General features: G+C 44.1%; 1 protein-coding gene and 1 pseudogene across 4 annotated transcripts in view; one reads left to right on the forward strand and one right to left on the reverse strand.

The window, feature by feature from the left end:
* ITIH5 (inter-alpha-trypsin inhibitor heavy chain 5) overlaps positions 1-21,019 on the reverse strand; it is an 87,357-nt gene that overhangs the window by 26,394 nt on the left and 39,944 nt on the right. For all 4 annotated transcript variants that reach the window (XM_061126040.1, XM_061126039.1, XM_061126036.1 and 1 more), the window contains exons 6-7: positions 12,696-12,865; positions 11,873-11,989 (exon numbers count right to left, since the gene is read on the reverse strand). In XM_061126040.1, coding sequence (XP_060982023.1) covers positions 11,873-11,989; positions 12,696-12,865 — 287 coding nt within the window. The remainder of the gene's footprint in view (positions 1-11,872; positions 11,990-12,695; positions 12,866-21,019) is intronic.
* LOC133045238 (dynein light chain 1, cytoplasmic-like) lies at positions 14,965-16,229 on the forward strand (annotated as a pseudogene).

Raw genomic sequence — 21,019 nt, forward strand, 5'->3', positions numbered from 1 at the left:
TACAAGGAACTGGTTGAAAGAAACAAAAGCTATTTTTCTACTGGCCAAAGTGTTTTTTTTTTTTTTTAGAGAAAGAGCAGAAATTCAGAAGCTTTCTTTACATCATTGGAAAATTGGGGCTAGAAGTCATCAGGTCTTCCAATATTTTAAAACAGTTTGTGTGTACCCTTATGGCAGAAAGCAAAGAACTAAAGAGCCTCTTGATGAAAGTGAAAGAGGAGAGTGAAAAAGCTGACTTAAAACTCAACATTCAAAAAACTAAGATCATGGAATCCGGTCCCATCATTTCATGGCAAATAGATGGGGAAACAGTGAAAACAGTGACAAACTTTGTTTGGGGGGCTCCCAAATCACTGCAGATGGTGACTGCAGCCATGAAATTAAAAGACACTTGCTCCTTGGAAGAAAAGTTATGACCAACCTAGACAGCATATTAAAAAGCAGAGACATTACTTTGCCAACAAAGGTCCCTCTAGTCAAAGTGATGGTTTTTCCAGTAGTCATGTATGGATGTGAGAGTTGGACTATAAAGAAAGCTGAGCGCCCAAGAATTGAAGCTTTTGAACTGTGGTGTTGGAGAAGACTCTGGAGAGTCCCCTGGACTGCAAGGAGATCCAACCAGTCCATCCTAAAGGAGATCAGTCCTGAATGTTCATTGGAAGGACTGATGCTGAAGCTGAAACTCCAATACTTTGGCCACCTGATGCAAAGAACTGACTCCTTAGAAAAAACCCTGATGCTGGGAAAGATTGAAGGCGGGAGGAGAAGGGGATGGGAGGATGAGATGGTTGGATGGTTGGATGTCCACCGACTCAATGTACTTGAGTCTGAGCAAGCTCCGGGAGTTGGTGATGGGCAGGGAAGCTGGCATGTTGCAGTCCACGGGGTTACAAAGAGTCGGACATGACTGAGTGACTGAACTGAACTGTGCATGTGTGTGTGCTAACTTGCTTCAGTCGTGTCCAACTTTGCAATCCCATGGACTGTAACCCGCCAGGCTCTTCTGTCCACGGGATTCTTCAGGCAAGAATACTGGAGTGGGTTGCCATGCCCTTCTCCGGGGGATATTCCTGACCCAGGGATCAAACCTGTGTCTCTTACATGTTCTGCATTTGCAGGAGGGTTCTTTACCACTAGTGCCACCTGGTAAGCCCTAAAACAGTTTAGTAAATACTAACCATTAACTTGCAATTTTACCTAGAAGGAAATGGAAAGTAATAGTATTTCGTAGGTCTCTACACTGTTCACACTATCATGAAGAGCATTATTTTTGAAATTAAACAAAATCATAGGGCTCCTGTATTTTAAAATACATTATTATAAGCTATTATAATTTTATTTATTGTTTGAATTCTGATTTCAAATGCTCCTGCAATGCAGTACTATGCTAGATTATAACTCTAGTTCTGATTATCCAATCTGTGCAAAAATATTATTAAATGGGTGCTTCTTCATAGCAAAGGAAAAGCACTGTTCAAGTACAAATTCAGATCTAGATGCTAGTATTGGGACTTCCCTGGCAGTCCAGTGGTTAAGACTCTGTACTTCCACTGCCAGAGACTCAGGTTCTATCCCTGGTTGGGGAACTAGGATCCCACATGCTGCATGGAGAGTCCAAAATAAATAAATAAATAAAATACTGTTGATTTCAGTGGCACACACACAAAAATGCCCATATTACTTTAGGACTGGTTCCAAAAGAGAGTAATTTCTAACTAAATTCTGGCTAAATAAAAAAAGTCTGAATATATTTAGACATTAGAGCATCTTTTGCAATATAAACATAACTATATTTTATTAGTCTTTGTGTTTGGATTAATGTTATTCTAACTTGAGAAGCCAACTCTCTCATATGAAGGCTCTGGTTATTGTTACAATCTATCACCGAATGTTTTGACTTGGCTCTGACAAACGTACCAAGTATTTACCTAATAATGTCATGGCACATGTTTGTAAAAAGTTCTTTGCCAATAATATTTCTTTGATTCTTTATCATGTATTAAGGACATCTATTTCTCTTGCTTGATGTAGAAATAACTCAAGACTCGGAAGAGATGATATTTTTCACTTTTCTTCACATGGAAGGTTTGTAGTTATCAGGATCTGCTCACAAGGCTGATCCCAAATCTCTTTTTCTGAGAAAGAACTTAGTCTCACTACCTCTATCCAGGTGGTCACAGGCTACAGGTAGTCATCCCCAGGTATGGCTTCCAGCTCCAACAGTAAGTAGGCAAGAGGACACTGATCAAGACAAGGTCCCCTAAGTCTACAGATCCTCGCAGTTAGCGTGCTTCACCCGCGTGCTCACATGCTACTGACTGACAGGATTGAGTTCTGGTCCCCAGCGCCTGTCCAGGGTCTGAAATCTACATTGCCTAACTGCATGTCTGGATTCTGGAGCCCTGCCCGTTTCGGGGTGTCTGACTCTCTGACTGCCCCTTACCCCATTCAACTTTCCCTTACATGTGAGTTCTCGTGACTCCTATGTCCCTGGCAGAGGTCCACCTAGGCCACTCATTGCAAACCCCCAGGGATGTGCCTTGATGAACATAAAGATGACAGAAAGATGTGGGGAGGCTGTGAAAGAGCCACAGTCAGAGTGAAACAGTGGAACAGTCAAGGAAGAAGCACATGCAGCACTTCAGCATGGGAGGATCACACATACAAGAAAATAGTTAGAGGGGCTTCCTTAGCAGTCCGGAGGTTAAGGGTCCACCTCTAACCTGCTTATTATAAAAATATTATAAATATATTCTCCTGCTTTCACTGCAGGAGACACAGGTTCGCTTCCTGGTCAGGGAACTAAGATCCCACATGCTGAGGGGTGGCCAAAACAAGAATGTTCTCGGTCTCCCTTCTTGCCCCATCCACTGAATTAATTTCTGAAAGACTCACTCAACTCTCCCCTCCCCTAGGAAGCCCTGGTTGCCCCTGCTGCACCCTGAAAAATCTGATCAGCACCCCCGTTACCCTGTGACTGGATCCTACATTCACTTCTATCACAGGGAGCACCTTGCATACAGTTTTCTCCGTGACTTTTTCCTTTTCTCTGGACCTCTTGGGAAAAAAGGTCTGTCTTGTTTATCTTTGTATCCCCCACGTCTTGTACCTCTCCCACAGTACATAATCAACGTGACGTTCAATTTTGAAGAACTGAAGTCTGGAGTCAAAGCCGAGATGCCAGCCTGGGGGAGCGTGGGGTCCGAAGCAAGAGAGCGAGGTGGCTGTGACGTCAGGCCCGGGCCGCTCTTAGGAACCGCACCCCCTTTGCAGCTTCCAGCAGCCACCAAGCAGATGCAATCCGACAAGAACAACACACACAGGCACTCTGATAGCCGCTTCCACATTTCTCACCTCATTCAGTCCTCTTTGACCGACAGAGGTCATCTCATTCTGACTTGTACCATAAGCTTCTAGCCCTTTACAGAGAAAGTTGGCTGATGGCAATGCCCACTGGAGAAACTGAAGGGCAAGGTCAGGACACCAGGAAGGGCAAATAAGGCTCTTGGTTATGGGATGACCATGCTTCCAGATGCCGTCCGCCAGGCCTGCACTCTGAACAGATACTGCAAGAGAACTCAGAGCTCTGTATTGTTCATTTTTCCTTCCCACGATAACCACACAGTACCTTCATTTAGAGATCCTCAAAGCTTCTTTTTATTTTTAGCTGCACTGGGCCTTCGCTGCCGTGCGTGGGCTTTCTCTAGTTGCAGCCAGAGGGGGCTACTCTCTCGTTGAGGTGCACTCCTCACTGCTGTGGTGTCCCTTGTTGCGGAGCACAGGCTCTAGAGTTTGGCTCAATAGCTGTGGCTCACAGCCTTAGTTTGCTCCATAGCATGTGGGTTCCTCCCAGACCAGGAATCGAACCTGTGTCCCCTGCATTGGCAGGCAGATTCTTTACCACTGAGCCACCAGGAATATCCCCCTCAAAAGTTTTTAAACATGACCTCATTTGGCTCAATCTTCACTGTTGCAACATTTTTTTAAAAAATGTGCTTAGTTGCTCAGTTGTGTCCAACTTTTTGTGACCCATGGACTGTAACCCGCCAGGCTCCTCTATCCGTGGGGATTCTCCAAGCCAGAATACTGGAGTGGATAGCTGTTCCCTTCTCCAGGGGATCTTCCCAAAACAGGGATTGAACCCAGGTCTCCCACATTGCAGGTGGATTCTTTACCAGCTGAGCCACAAGGGAAGCCCAAGAATACTGGAGTGGGTAGCCTATCCCTTTTCCAGGGGATCTTCCTGACCCAGGAATCGAACCAGGGTCTCCTACATTGCAGGTGGATTCTTTACCAGCTACCAGGGAAGCCCTTTTTAAAAATGGGTACCTCCAATTTATTTAAAATTTTCTTTATGATTTTGTTGAAGAGCAAAAATTTTTTTTGAAACAAAAACTCCAAGTTTTCATGAGTGGCCCAGGGTAAAAATCTTTTGCCCTTTGTCCATCGTTTATTTTCTCATTTTTCTGAGTTTGAGCCAAAAGACACCAGATTCCCCTGCTGCCTTCTGTCCATGGCCCCAAGGCCCAGACTTCTGTTTTGCAATTTATTTCTAAGACACACGCCTGCTAGAGGTACTGTTTGGACAAGGGCAGCTCAGGGGATGAGAATAAATAGTATTTATCAACTGAAACAGTATTTCTAGCCAGCACCAATTAGCTGTCACTATAGGCCAGGAATCCACCAGCCATGGCCTGGGGGCCAAATCCAGGCTGCTCCCTGTTTTTAATAAGTGTTGTCTTATGGGAACAGGACACACCCATGTCTTTGCACGTTGCAGCAGCCGCCTTTGTGCTACAATAGCAGGGTTGAGTCATCACAACAGAGACCTTCCAAGCTGCAGAGCTTAACAAATTCACTGGCCTGTCATTTTTAAGAAAATGTTTGCTGACCCCTGTCCTGGAAAACTTGAAAGAGGGAAGCTGGACAATGTGCTATGAACTGAAGCTCTGCTTTCAGAGGCAGGAGGATCCAAACCTTATATCGTCTATTTTTCATTCGCAAGACAGCCACACAGTGCCTGCTCCTGAGACTCTACAAGTTTCTTAGACGAGATCTCCTTTGGCACATGTACTTGCCTCCCTCCTTTTCTGCAGCCCCGCCTATATTTGTGCAGGGAGTTCTCTCTTCCAACCATGTCACCAGTGATGGGCAGCATTCAAGAGATCTCTTCACTTGGCATAAGAACAGGTACTATAGGGACTTCCCTGGTGGTCCAGTGGCTACATCTCTGTGCTCCCAATGCAGGGGGCCCAGGTTTGATCCCTGGCCAGGGAACTAGACCCCACAGGCCGCAACTAAGAGTTCACATGCTGCAACTAAAGATCCCATGTGCCGCAACTAAGATTCAGCACAGCCAAATCAATCAAGAAAAGGAACAGGTACTATAAATAAAATAAACAATAAGGACAAGGAACTATACTCAATATTTTGTGAAAACCTTAAAGGCAGAAGAATCTGAGGAAAAATAAATATATATATGTATATGTGTGTGTGTGCTCAGTAGCTCAGTCGTGTCCAACTCTTTGCAACCCCATAGGTTGTAGTTCACCAGGCTCCTCTGTCCATGGGGACTCTACCAGGCTCCTCTGTCCATGGGATTCTCCAGGCAAGAATACTGGAGTGGGTTGCCATTCCCTTCTCCAGTGTATGTGTGGGTGTGTGTGTCTAATTGGATTACTTTGCTGTACATCTGAAACTAACACAACATTGCAAATGAACTATAATTTATAAAAAGAAGAAAGGAAGAAAATAAGTAAAGCTTGAAAGCGTGAGAGCTGGTCTGAGATTATATCTGGTGATGCAGTGAAGAATGTTTGCTGAAGAGCCTCAGAGTGGGGTGGACTGGGCTCGACTCCAAACTCTTCTACTTGAAACTTGATGTATTTCAGTGCACTATTACCACCTTCCTGCCCCTCACCATCTCATCTATGAAGCAGGGATAACCATGACTATTCCGCTGCCTGGGAGCTGAAATGAACAGATGTATGCAAAACCCTTAGAGTGCTGGGTATGTGCTGGTCACTCAGGGGCTAGAGCTACCGTGCCTTTAAAAAGTTACATTTCATAAATTATGGGCTGGTGGGTTTTTTGGCAAAAATCACTACCAAGTACAGTGCTAGGAGCTGAGAATGTGTACTTTAATGATCAAAACCAAGATGGTTCCCAAATTCATGGAGCTCATGGACTACTTGCCTGTAAAGGTTACACATAAAATGTTCAAATAGCACTTGGAAGCCCAATTTTGTACAGCAAAGAAGAAAGTGAGGTTTTGGAGGATGAAGTCATCCCATGAAGGAAGCGTGAATGAAATTCAGATGCTGGTTCTCCAATCCACTAGCTCACATTTGCCCTCATTTTAGTTTGAGAATTACAGATAAGAAACACTATAAAGTAAGCCAGAAAGATAAAGACCAATACAGTATACTAAAACATATATATGGAATTTAGAAAGATGGTAACGATAATCCCATATGCAAAACAGAAAAAGAGACACGGATGTACAGAATAGACTTTTGGACTCTGTGGGAAAAGACAAGGGTAGGATGTTTCGAGAGAACAGCATCGAAACATGTATATTATCTAGGGTGAAAGAGATCACCAGCTCAGGTTGGATGCATGAGACAAGTGCTCGGGCCTGGTGTACTGGGAAGACCCAGAGGGATCGGGTAGAGAGGGAGGTGGGAGTGGGTATCGGGATGGGGAATACATGTAAATCCATGGCTGATTCATGTCAATGTATGACAAAAACCACTACAATATTGTAAAGTAATTAGCCTCCAACTAATAAAAATAAATGGAAGGGAAAAAAAAGAAACACTATGCTTGTACTGGGAGTTTGGGGTTGGTAGATGCAAACTATTACATTGAGAATGGATAAACAACAAGGCCCTACTGCATACCACAGGGAACTATAGTCAATATCCTGTGATAAACCATGATGGAAAACAATATAAGAAATGTCTACATGTGTATAACTGAGTTGCTTTGCTGCAGAGCAGAGATTGGCACAACACTGTAAATCAACTAGGCTTCAATAAAAAAAGAAACCTTGTGCTTGTTCTTCACCCTCTAAAACTGTTGACTAAATTAAGCAGCAAAAGCAAGACAAGCTGCCAAAGCCACACTGGAGTTGAGGATTGGCATAGAACGGCACCGATTATGGGAACAAACCCACGAACAGGTCCACAGAAAGTTGCATCATGAAAGACATCTGGTAACTGATATATTAGCCACTGCTTGGTCACCAAGGTGGGTCCCTCAGTCAATGGCAAATGTGAGGGCAAAAGTGATCCCAAACGCTCAGTCATATCCAACTCATCGCGACCCTGTGGACTGTAGCCCACCAGGCTCCTCTGTCCATGGGATTTCTCAGGCAAGAATACTGGAATGGGTTGTCATTTCCTACCCCAGGGGATCTTCCCAATCCAGTGATTGAACCTGCATCTCTTGTGTCTCCTGTATAGCAGATGGATTCTTTACCTGTTGAGCCATTGGGGAAATTATATAGATTAGGGGAAAGAAAGAGAAGAATGTATAGACCCTGTCGATGGAAACTATATTTAATAGACATCTATTAGCTGGGAGAAATTTCTATAACCGCAGATATGCAGATGACACCCCCCTAATGGCAGAAAACAAAGAGGAAATAAAGTGCCTCTTGATGAAGGTGAAAGAGGAGAATGAAAAAGTTGTCTTAAAACTCAACATTCAAAAAACTAAGGTCATGGCATCCAGTTCCATCACTTCATGGCAAATAGATGGGGAGTGACAGATTTTATTTTCTTGGGTTGGTGGTGACTGGAGATGTGAAATTAAAAGACACTTGCTCCTTGGAAGAAAACCTATGACAAACCTGGACAGCATATTAAAAAGCAGAGACATTACTTTGCTGACAAAGGTCCATCTAGTCAAAGCTATGGTTTTCCAGTAGTCATGTATGGATGTGAGAGGTGGACCATAAAGAAGGCTGAGTGCCAAACGATTGATGCTTTCAAATTGTAGTGTTAGAAAAGACTCTTGAGACCCTTGGACTGCAAGGAGATCAAACCAGTCAATCCTAAAGGAAATCAGTCCTGGATATTCATTGGAAGGACTGATGCTGAAGCTGAAGTTTCAATACTTTGGCCACCTGATATGAAGAACTGACTCACTGGAAAAGACCCGGATGCCAGGAAAGATTGAAGGGGGGAGGAGAAGGGGACAACAGAGGATGAGATGATTGGATGGCATCACCGAGTCAATGGACATGAGTCTGAGCAAGCTCCCGGAGTTAGTGATGGACAGGGAAGGCTAGCATGCTGCAGTCCATAGAGTCACATAGAGTCAGACGTGACTCACAGACTGAACAACAAGCCTTCACACTCCCAAGGACACGTATGTTTGCTTGTGTCAATGTCTTTAGCAGGCAACTAGAAAGAATAAAAAACGATTTATCCTGCTCACCGATTTTTTTGTTTCTCTTCGGATCCCCTGTCTCACTAAGTTTTACAAACTTAAGCTGGGAGGCAGAAACCCTGCCTGACTCAGCAGAAGAGCACGTGGAGAGAACCCGGAGCGGAGCCCAGCATCGACAGCTGCAGCGTATGCTGAATCTGCCCCCAGGCTGGTGAAGTCCTGGCTTCCGGGCTCACATTCCTACCAGGACCAGGGCAGAACCGGTAGATGCCAAATGCACACAGCTTTGGTTGCTCCTGGTTACTGACAGACCCTTGAGTAAGAACACATTTTCAGGGGACTTCCCAGATAGTCCAGTGGTAAAGAATCTGCCTCCCAATGCAGGGGACGCTGGTTCAATCCCTGCTCAGGGAACTAAGATCCCACATGCCATGGGGCAACTAAGCCCCTGTATCACAACTAAGGCCTGATGCACCCAAATAAATTTTTTAAAAAATTGAAAAAAAACAAAAAGAACACATTTTCAGCTCAAATGATCCTTACAATTCCTTAAGATCAGTTGTTCAAGAACTTACTCAGTAGCAACTATGTGCCTGAGATTGTGATAACTACAATGAAACATCTTGGGCCCATCAAAGATGAAGGGAGCCAAGAACCTCTGGGATAAGAATGCAAGAAAGATGCTTCATGGTCTTCACAGCATTCAAAGGACCCATTCCAAACATCTGGTGTTGCCAAGCCCATAGACACATCACCAAAGCCCTTTGCTTGGGGAAAATTTTCCTCTTCACCAGGAAACATGATACTTTGTACAGACTCCACTGAGAGCCAGCTAAGCTGCTCACTCAGGGCTATGGCCTTAGAGAAGCTGAGAGCTGCTCAAAGACTCAATGGTTTTCAAAACCACTTAAGGTAGCCACAGGCTTTAGAAATTTCCTGGAGGCTTCTGACATGTGTTTGGCTGATCTAGGGTGGTTCTCCTTGGAAAGAGGCCATGCTGTGGTTTAAAAGCCAGCAAGAGTACGTGCCAGATGCTCACTGCCTCGCAAGGAATGGAGTTTCCTATCCAGGAATGAAACCCCTCTCCAGTGCCCTTGCCTGGAAAATGCCATGGACAGAGGAGCCTGGTAGGCTACAGTCCATGAGGTTGCAAAGAGTCAGACACAACTTAGTGACTAAACAACAACAAATCCAAGAACGAAGGGAGAGGAGAGGATAACCATCAGGGTGATATCTATCCTTACACTGCTCTTGGCAAGGAAATGCCTCCTTCTGAGATGCAGCCTTTGCCATGGAGTCTTGAAACGTCAAGGCATTGACCTTGTAGGCACTTGCACGCCTATCACTGCACACGAGGATGCTGCCTCATCACTGTGTTACTCGCCCTGAGAACCCACAATATCTTGGTTTTTGATTCATGGTCTTCAGGGTCAGATCTGGCTTAAAAGCCTGGCCTTGCCATGTACTAGCTGTGTTATCTGCCCCTGCAAAGCCCCAGTCTCTCCATCAGTAAAATGGGGATGACAACCAAACCATTATAAAGATTAAATATCCCTTAATTCAACAATCCATGTAATACCCTTAGTGAAATGCCTCAGCATACTGAAGATGCTCTAGGGACTTCCCTGGTGGTTCAGTGAAGCATCTGCCTGCCAGTGCAGGGGACACAGCTTTGGTCCCTGCTCCGGGAAGACAGCACATGCTGTGGAGCAACGAAGCCCACGGGCCGCAACCGCTGAGCCTGTGCTCTGCAACAAGAGAAGCCGCTGCAACGAGAAGCCCACACACCACAACAAAGAACAGCTTCCATCACCGCAACTAGAGAAAACCTGAGTGTAGCAACGAAGACCCAGCACAGGCAAAAAAACATAGGAGATGGAGGAGTCGGCAGGCTGACTGCAAGAATGCAATGCTGAAGAACCACGAGCATCTGGCTTACTGGGTATCCTCCACTAATACCAGTTAGAAATTATACTTATCTATCCTCAAAAAAAAAAAAAAGGGCTAAAGCTAATCCTTGCATCAGATTTTGGAATGTAGTTTTCACTATTTTGGGGTAGGGAAAAATCAGACATCATGGAAAAAAGATCAGTATGTTATACTGGGAATTCCCTGGTGGTCCAGTGGTTAAGACTCTGGGCTTCCAATTTCTGGGCCCAGGTTCAGTCTGCGGCTGGAGAACTAAGATCTGAACAACCCTGCAGCACATTGAAACGAAGTACATATATATACATATGTGACATGTTAAAAAATATGTAAATGAAATATTTACATATGGCCAAAGTAACTACAAAGTGATAACTGAGAGACAATATTTGCAATGGTTTATGAGCTAAGATCAAGTTCAATTCTATGTGGAGTGGCACTTAAAGGGGAAAACAGGGGGGGGACAGAGGGTCTGCAGGAGGAATGAGATGCTATTTTACTCATTAGACCACATATTTATTGTTAATTGATAAAAACGGATAATGAATTAAGAAAGAAAATCTAAGGGGGCTAATTTTTTGTTGACTGTTGAGATACTTGTTGGTATGGCAACCTGCAGTTCTTTCTGTTTTCCACTCTGTAAGTTGGAAATATAAATGCAAATTTATGACATTTCCGATACCAGAGTAAGACAAGGAATATCCTTTTCCTGTGGTTTGTGAAAAAAAATGTAAATGGTTACATTTGGGTGATAATTTAATTTTTCAGCATAGATTACATGTCCCCTTAATGTCCCCCATTCCTAGAATGCCAAGATTCTTCCTAAGTATTGTGAGAGTATGAATAGTGAATTGTGCTATGCTGTACTTAGTCACTCAGTTACGTCCAACTCTTTGTGACCCCATGAACTGTAGCCCGCCAGGCTCCTCTGTCCATGGGGATTCTCCAAGTAAGAACACTGGAGTGGGTTGTCATGCCCTCCTCCAGGGGATCTTCCCAACCCAGGGGTTGAACCCAGGTCTTCCACATTGCAGGTGGATTCTTTTACTGTCTGAGCTACCAGGAAAGCCCAAGAATACTGCAGTGGGTAGCCTATCCCCTCTCCAAGGGATCTTCCTGACCCAGGAATCGAACCAGGGTCTCCTGCGTTGCAGGAGGATTCTTTACCAGCTAAGCTACCAGGAAGCCCTGAATTATTGAGATACAGGTCTTTGGTTCTAACCATAGGCCAAGGGACACCATCACTGAACAGAATTATTCCACCCACAATGGTGCTATTCAGTGGCCTCCTCACTGTATTCTCACCTCACTCACATTATCCCCCAGTTCCCTCTATTTCAAGGTGTTTCTGCAGCCCTCTGCTCTCCTAAAACCCCCATGCTGAAATGACAGTTCATGTCAGCGCTTCACTAAATCTGTTCAGGAATGCTCCCCACAGGCAGGAACAGATGAATGGTGAAGCAGACATTTTGCATCAGTTGAATCCTATTCACTGAGAACATCACTGTCCTGGACAAACGTGGAAGAGGAAAAACTAGCGCGGACTCACCTGGCGGAGTTTGGTTCCCACCATGGAGGCACTGCTGTCAAGCACGAACACCACATTCTTGGGTAAAGGCGGAAGGTCTTTGGGGGCAAAATAGTGCACAAAATAGCCGTCTAGAACCTGGTGGAGGGAAGAGAAGGTAAAACTGATAGTGCTCAGATTAGGTAGCAAAACAAACCAAGATGGAGATTCTATGGAATGTCTAAAAGTCAAAGACAGCATGAAATAGAGTCTAGGGCCAGATGCCACATCCAGAGCAAAAGCATCCATGGTCCTGATTCCTCCAACTAACTGCTAATTGAATTTGGATAAGGATAAAATCATTCCTTAAAAATATATTAATTAAACTAACTCAATTTAAATCATTCATCTCTTCCTGACCCTTGTCACTTGAGAATCCTGCTTCCTGCATCATCTGTTTTTCTCCTAAGCATCTTTCATGTTAAGACATAAAGATTGCCTACATGCTGGATGCACATTAACACATTTTGATAATCCTGCCCTGTTTCTGGAGAAATATGACCTATAGGAAATTGAGTCATGGGCCAGTTTCTCTAAATTAAAGATGAACTAAGTTCTCACTTGATCTAAAGCACCTCAGGGGAAATTACGTTATAGGTTTCATTGGCCTCTAGATTACTGAAGCAGGAAATAGATAACCCCAGCCTCCAGCAAGGGGACATCACTCGGAGACACATTTGGCATTAAAACAGATTTCCTAAGAATCAGTAGTTCTCTCTCTCAGGTGAGTACTGAAATCCCTCATTCTGGGTCTAACTAAAAGTATCAATCAAGCTAATGAGAAACAGCAGAACAAACCCATTACCTGGATGTCCCCAATGCTCTGTTCCCTATTGACATCATATCTAATGATGAAATCTCCCAAAATGCCATTCTGGGCAATCTTGGCTTGCTGGACCACAGTAGGCTTAAAAACAACTTTGGCAAAAGTTTCATTTTGGTTGATAACAGTAGAAGGAGGTGGCCCAGAATCATCTGTAGGCAAGATAGAAACATAATGAATAACTGAATAACTTTTTCTGAAAAGAAACCAGATCTATTTTGCATGGAGACGGAAAGTTAGCCTTTATTTTATTTCAAGTTTGCATTGCAGATGAATTCCCAAAAGTTTGTACTGGTAACATATCTCAATGCATGAGATATATTAGCTTGCATTTCATCTCTATGTCTTCTTCTAAATCCTTTCTTACAAGAATTTTAAAAACACACAAAAGGAGAGAAGATAGTAAAGTGAACTCTCATGGAACCATCATCTGACCCAACAATTTTATCAATATTTTACCAGTCTTATTTTATCTGTTTTTATGGATTCTCTCACCATTTGTTTTTAATTCTTTGGATGTGCCATATGTCATGTGGGATCTTAGTTCCCTGACCAGGGATCGAACCTGTGCCCCCTGTATTGGCAACACAGAGTCTTAAGTCAGTGGACTACCAGAGAAATCTCCCTTTCACCATTTTTTTGCTAGAATTTTAAAACAACTCTGAGGCATCATATTTCAACATAAATGCTTCTTTGTGCATGAGGGCATTTGTGAACTGCATAAATACTTCAGCCATGTCTGACTCTTTGTGACCCAATGGACTGTAGCCCACCAGGCTCCTCTGTCCATGGGAAGAATACTGGAGCGGGTTGCCATTTCCTCCTCCAGGGGATTTTCCTGACCCAGGGATTGAACCCACATCTCTTAAGTCTCCTGCATTGGCAGATGGGTTCTTTACCACGAGGGACATCTGGGAAGCCCCAAATACTTTATGTATCTCTACAAGAACCTTTTTCAGCATAACCACAAAACTGGTATCAAAAGTAACAAAATTAATGCTTTGTGCTTTAATATCATCAAATACTCAGCTTGCATTTAAAGTTTCTTGATTCTCTGGAAAATGTCCTAGAATGGTAGCTTTGCTTGACTCAGGATCATAACAAAGTCCCCACATCACATTTGACTGACATTTCTGAAATCTCTTTTAACCCACAAATGTCCCCTCTGTCTACCCTTTTACTAATGCTACATATACATGTTGTGAAACACCGGTCTTCTCTTCTATGGAGTTTCTCACATTCTGTATGTCATGATGGTTTTTCTGTCCTGTCTTTTGGTCCCCTGCTCTCCTGGTCCCCGACTCTGGCTTGAACGTAGCATCACAGGGAGCAGAAAACATACCAATGCTCAGGCCAAGAGCTCATTTAACTGTTCTGGGACACAGTCGGGTGTCGGGTCTTTTCAATTCCCCCTGTGAGTCTAATGCTCAGGCAAGCTTGAGGCTCACAGCTCAGTCCCCTGCATCTCCTTGTGTTCGGTGGGTAGAGCTAGAGGCTGGTTAGATTCCGGTTCAATGCTGTGGACAAGAACACTTCCTGGTGATGCTGAGTCCTTACTTCTCTACCACACCAGGAAGTACACAATATCTAGTTGTCTGCTTTTAGTTTCAGTAGAAGAGTGCTGGACGGTTCTGATCACCCATGATGAAATTCCTCATCAGTCTTTCCCTTAACAGATTTATCAATCACTGATGATGTTTGTTCACTGTTAATCAGAGTTGCAAAAGGGCGGTTTCTGATTCTCTCGTTCCTCCCACACGCAATTCTTCCATAAGGAGTGCTTCACCATCAATCATTTGGTTCTCATAACGTGCTACTTGTCCAGAAGGTTTATGACTCATTAGAAAAACATTTCCCAAAGCCTTCCCCAGCACGAAACTTAGGATGTAAATTAAAATTCCAGAAAGAGGAAGAGATAAATGATTTTTTTCTGTGATTTAAGAAAAATGAGTGAGATGATACATTAAGCAAAGAACAATCTCGTTTTACTCCTAGCTTTCATTTCCTTCAGTAAGACACACTACGGAGAACTATTTCACAGACTATCCACCTTTGTAAATCCAATCAATACTGTGTCTATATGTTGAGCAACTAGCTTTTTGAGATTTGTATGCATTATGAAGAATAGGTAAATGAGGAATTCCTAAACATCAGTATGTGGAGACTTTTAACCCAGATACTGAATCAAAGGCTGGCTTGAAATTGCCGCAAAGCATCCGATTCTCTTTTTAAATCTATTCAAGTTGATACCATGGAGTAAGCTAACCAGCAATTTTCCATCCTTAATTAGCAAAACAAAAAAGGAAACGAGGCATCATTTGCCCATGGTAATTTGTGTCTAAGAATAAGAACTCAAAGGAAGTTTAAACAAGAATAAAAACTCAAAGGAAGTTTAAACATTTCCTTCACCAACAGAGACAATTTTAAGACACCATTTAGGTGTAACCTTAACAGGAACCACAAGGCAGAACTGATTCTTCTATTATTTATACTTACCAAGGGCAGGAATTTCAGGACTGACCAGAGAGGTAGCAAACAGGGAAGTCTGTTCTTGCAGAAAGTCAGTTGTACGTGAGAGAATATTTTCAACAGACCTGCTAACGGGAAAAAGGTGCTGGGAAAATCTCCAGGGGACCGTGAAGAGTGCCAGCCTGTGTTCTCTGGAGTCGTCTCTCACTGATGATTACTGGTGAAGCACCACGAGTGAGAGGTAAGAAAATACCCTAGCTAAGAACTCGAGATGACAACTGAGACCCAAGGACCTGCACTTGATCCTGGGTCCACCTGTTATCCATGAGATTTTGGGCAGGTTACTGAGCCCTGGTTATCTCATCTGTAAAATGGATTAGCGGTCTACCAAACACACTCTTGACATGGTTGTGATGTGATGCAGTTAGCACCATTCTGATTAATGGGGAGCAGTCATGCTTGCTGTATCATCATCAACCAGAAACAGGTACATAACAGAAGGGCTGGTGAATTAGACATAAGACAATACATCGTGTCAAAGTTGGGATACTCTATGCAAGGAAGAGGAAAGAACAACTGCTTCTGGCAACAGGGTTGAGTCAGAGTCATCTTGAAGGAAAACATAAGATACAGAAGAAAGTATTCACTATTTCCATTTACACGAAGCTCAGGAGCAGGCAAAACTCACGCCGATCGAAAGAGCATACTGGGGCCTCTCTCCTCGGGTGTGAACCTCGCCAATCCCTCCCACAGGAGACCGTCACAGTCAGCCAGCCCCTGCTTCTTGGTGACCACGTGTGACCCAAAGGCTGTGATCGAGAATGCTGATATGTTGGAGGAGATGCAACAGGACTCGGTGGAGTTTGCTCCTCAGGCACTGGAGAAGTATAATATAGAGAAGGGCACTGTGGCCCATATCAAGAAGGACAGCCCCACCTGGCGCTGCATGGGGGGAGGAATTTCAGTAGTGATGTGACATATGATACCAAACACTTCATCCACTTCTACCCGGGCCAACTGGCCGTTCTCCTGTTCAAATCTGGTTAAAAGCATGGACCATGCCATACACCCAGTGACCCATCCAAAAACCAGGACTGCAGCCTAAATTCCAAATACCAGAGACTGAAGTCTTCCGCCTTGCCTAAGGGAACCCCTCCACCTTTGAACCTTTATTGTGTTTCGTACAGGGCATTCTCTGTGCTAGTTTGCTGTGATTATAAAGCAAGGGGCAAAACAGCTTACATTTGTATTTATTTTCTATTCCACATCTCTCTGCCCCATGTTTTTTCTTTTCAAAGTCCATTCCTTTAAAGAAATAAATCTGTTGGAGGAAAAAAAAAAAAGAAAGAAAAGAGCATTCTGGTTCCTTTGGGGAGGGTAAACACAGACTGGGAAAGAGGATAAGGGGACATTTGGGTGCTTAAAATACTCTACATCTTGACTTGAAGGTAACTGCTGGGTGTATATATATGTAAAACTTCCTTAAGCTACGCACATAAGGTTTATATACTTTATTCTATGCATACCCCAATTTTGTAAAAAAATTTAAACTTGTTGAAAGTTGCACAGCACAAGAGATTGAATGAGTAACTCCCAGGATGGAACATAGTATTGTTTGTCGAGTGGACCTCTGTCTTGGGGTAAATCTTTTTGTGTGGGCACTTATATATACAGGGTAATCCTGGTGGTATTACACAGCATAGTAGCTGGCAGAACGAGGACCAGGCACAGAGGTCAGGGAAACATTTTCTTGTGCAGTTATCCCTATGTATGTGCTGCTCAATCGTGTCCGACTTTGCGACCCCATGGACTGTAGCCGCCAGGCTCTTCATTCCATGGAATTTTCCAGGCAAGAATACTGGAGTGAGTTGCCATTTCCTTCTCTGACCCAGGGATTTTAACCCTGGGCAGTCTGAACTGCAGGCAGTGTGCTGCTTGGCACGCAGATTCTTTACCAACTGAGCCAGCAGGGAAGCCCTCCGCATCCCTCAGCTCTAAGAAAGATGTCCTGTTGGCCGAGGCAGTTTCACAAGTTGTCTCGCTAGCAGTGCTCCGGCAAACCCTAGATGAGTTCATCTTCTGCCAGGGGATACAGACCAGCTCTACTGTGTGGTTTTGAACCAGCAGCCATCACCTGGGAACTTGCTAGAAACACAAGTTCTTGGGCTCCTCCCAGAAACCTGGAGTCAGAACCCTGCAGATGGAACCAGGAATCCGTATTTTCACAAGGCTTCCCAGGTGATTCTGGTTCCCGCACAGACAATAGTGGTGTGCCTTTGATGTATGTGAGTGGGCGGCCCTAGATTCTCTCCAACCTTCAAAGTTGACACAAATGAGATTTTACTCTTACACTGTCAAGGGGAACAAACCAGTCAATAGTAAAGGAAATCAACTCTGAATATTCACTGGAAGAACTGAAGCTGAAGCTAAAACTCCAATCCTTTGGCCACCTGATGCAAAGAGCCAACTCATTAGAATGATGCTGGGAAACACTGGAGGCAGAAGAAGGGGGCGATAGAGGATGAGATGGTTAGATGGCATCACTGACTCAATGCACATGAGTTTGAGCAAGCTCCAGGAGACAGTGAAGGACAGGGAAGCCTCACATGCGCAGTCCATAGGGTCACAAAGAGTCGGACACGACTTAGTGACTGAGCAACAACATTGTAAGGTCGTACCTACCATTTTGTGTTTCAAGTCTTTCTTGTTGAAATGGTCTTTACAGTTACCCTGAATTAATACCATTCATAGTTGAATGAAAGCACCAGGGATTAAAAAGTATAATTTCTCTCTTCATAATTCATTTGACTAGCCTCTTTGATATAAGCCATGAGAAAGGATAGTGTATTATTATTTTAGTTTCCTACTGACCTCTGATGTTTGCTAGTGCGTGATGAAAATTCATGAGATTCCTCTAAATGGGCTTCTTTTATGTACCCAAAGAGTGGGTTGATTCCCAACAGGGTTATTCACCAAGAAGCCCAGTTCCTGAGGTTGACCTCCACCCACAAAGTATCAGACAGTCGATGTGACCCAAAGAATTTTCCACTACCTATCAAAAAAATATATAAAGGCCCACTGGGAAAAATTCCAGAGAAGAATCTCTAGAACATAAAATCCTCTTTTTATTAGAGAAAGAAAAAAATCAATGAGGCTGCCCCTAATGGCTGACCAAGATCGAAAAGCAGAATAGTACTATTTAGCTTTTCTTGCATGTGAACAAGGGTCATGCTGCCTGCCACAAAATCGGAAGCACAATGAGCTAATTTATTAGCAGGGCCCTCAGCAATCATGGGATGTGTCCTAAACATAATGAAGAGTGCAACAGAACAGGTTGGGAGCAGACCAAGAGAAGGAGAATCTGACCTACTTTTCTAATGAGAACCCCCATATCCTGGCTTGCCCTTCTTCACACCCACTTGGTCAGGGCTAGCAGTGAACTTCGTGATTGCTTGGAGCTGGAGGAAGCTGTGTCTTCTCATGCCATCTCCTTGTTTTCACCCAAGCAAGAGTGGTCTCCTGCAAGATGACCTTCACGGGCACAGGACTGTCTCTAGGGCAACCCCTGAAGAGGCACCGACTGGGCTGTCTCCACCCACTCTTCCCTGCTTCTCAGGTCATCAGCATCCCCATGAGGCCTTCTTCCTGTCTGAAGTCCCATATCTTTTAACTGGAAAATGTATTATTTCAGAACCCATACAATATCAAGGGAAGTGGGCTCCAGAGTTTGATAGACTCAAACAACTGACTTAACATCTCTGAGCTTCTCAGTTCCATGTCTTTTAAATCCACATCATAGAATCATGGTCAGAATTAAATGACATCACATCTAAAAAGGAACTAAGGATGGTGCTGTTGCTAAGTCGTATCAGACTCTTTGCGACCCCCTGGACTGTAGCCTGCTGGGCTCCTCTGTCCATGGGGTTTCCCAGGCAAGAATACTGGAGTGGGTTGCCATTCCCTTCTCCAGGGGGTCTTCCCGACCCACAGATCAAACCCATGACTCCTGCACTGCAGGTGAATTCTTCACTGTCTGAGCCACCAAGGAAGCCCCACCGGACATACAATAAATGCTCAATACATACTAGCCCCCAACCTCTTTCCCTCAAGAAGCACCTTGTTATTCTGTCTAGGATGAAAGGGAACTCATGAAAAAAAGAAGACATTTTGGTAACATATAGTTTACATTTTTCGATAGCAGGTTTCTGTATACCACTGAAAACTTAGTAAAGATAAATATTCATTATTTGGAGGAAAAAAAGGCACATCATGAAGAACATTCATAACAGGGAATTCAACAATGTCTGGCTCAGTTGGTAAAAAAATCCGCTTGCAAAGCCCAGGGTTCAATTCCTGGCTCGGGAAGATCCCCTGGAGAAGGGACAGGCTACCCACTCCAGTACTCTTGGGCTTCCCTTGCGGCTCAGCTGGTAAAGAATCTGCCTGCAATGTGGGAGACCTGGGTTCGATCCCTGGGTTGGAAAGATCCCCTGGAGAAGGGAAAGGCCGCCCACTCCAGTATTCTGGCCTGGAGAATTCCACGACACAGACATGACTGAGAGGCTTTCACTTTCGCTTCACATACAGGGAACAACCTTTATAAAGGTTGTGGAGGTAGTGGCTTCTCAAGAGTTCCCTGAAATTATATACAGAATTTGGCATGAAACTGTAAATGTATACTTTTCTCTGGAGAGACGTCTATAGCTTTCACCAGATTTTTCAAGGAGCCCCCTTAAGGTTAAAGAACCACACATACAAGTGCTATGACGTATTCCCATTCTTGGCGGTCCAGTGACAAAGACTCCCAGTGCATGGGGCCTGGGGTTCGAGTCCTGGTCGCGGAACTGGATCCCACATGCCACAGCTAAGAGTCTGAGAGCGGCAGCTAAAGATTCCATGTGCCACAACTAAGACCTAGCCCAGCCACATAAACAAACAAATAATTTAAAAATTCCTATTTTCCCCCATCGAGTCTATCTTGTAATGATAAGACGTTGTTTATTTTGCATAAAGGGTGACGAGAACAGGATGTTATTTACAGACAAACACTCCCCTCCTAGACCATCACCTGGGGGAAGGAAAGCCAGTTGCTACGTACAGTGTCTAAAGGCGAAAAAATTTAAGAGCAAAGAACCACAGTCAAGGTCATCAGCTGCACGCTACGCCCCTTTCACTCAACTGGTGGGGGATTTCCTGGCCTCTGTTTCCTGTGGGCCTTGGGTTTGCCCACTGTCAGGGAAAAGCAGCCAACACCTGGTGATTTTACAAAAGCATTTCCAAACACTGTCTCCTCATTTCCCCTTGGAAAAGAGGTTAAGCTGCCTATGTTTGTTTATGTCACCTGCTCACCTGGGCTGCACTGGGGAGAGTTCTTCAACAGAGGGAATGAATAATTGGGCAACTACCCTCCTATCGTCGAGAAAAAGGCAAATTCAGGCCAATCGGCAGAGTGTTAACGGAAAAAGTGATGGGGATGTAATTACGGCATGGTGACTATGGTTAATAATACAGTCGTGCATATTTAGGAGTCACTAAGGGAGCTGATCTTAAAAGTTCTCAGCTCACACACACACAAAAATTCTGTAACTGTGTATGGTGAGGGATGTCGCCTAGGTTTACCGCAACCATCATTTTGCATCATATACAAATATCAAATCAGACATAGAAAACAAACTTACGGTTACCGGAGGGGGAAGGGGAGAGGGATAAATCAGGCGTTTGAGATTAACATATATACTATAAAATGGGGTGTCTCCCACGGCTCAACAGTAAAGAATTTGCCCGCAATGCAGGAGATGTGAGTTTGACCCCTGGTTCAGGAAGCTCCCCCGGAGGAG

The sequence above is a fragment of the Dama dama genome, chromosome 23 (genome assembly GCF_033118175.1).
Source record: "Dama dama isolate Ldn47 chromosome 23, ASM3311817v1, whole genome shotgun sequence".
NCBI classification, from domain to species: domain Eukaryota; kingdom Metazoa; phylum Chordata; class Mammalia; order Artiodactyla; family Cervidae; genus Dama; species Dama dama.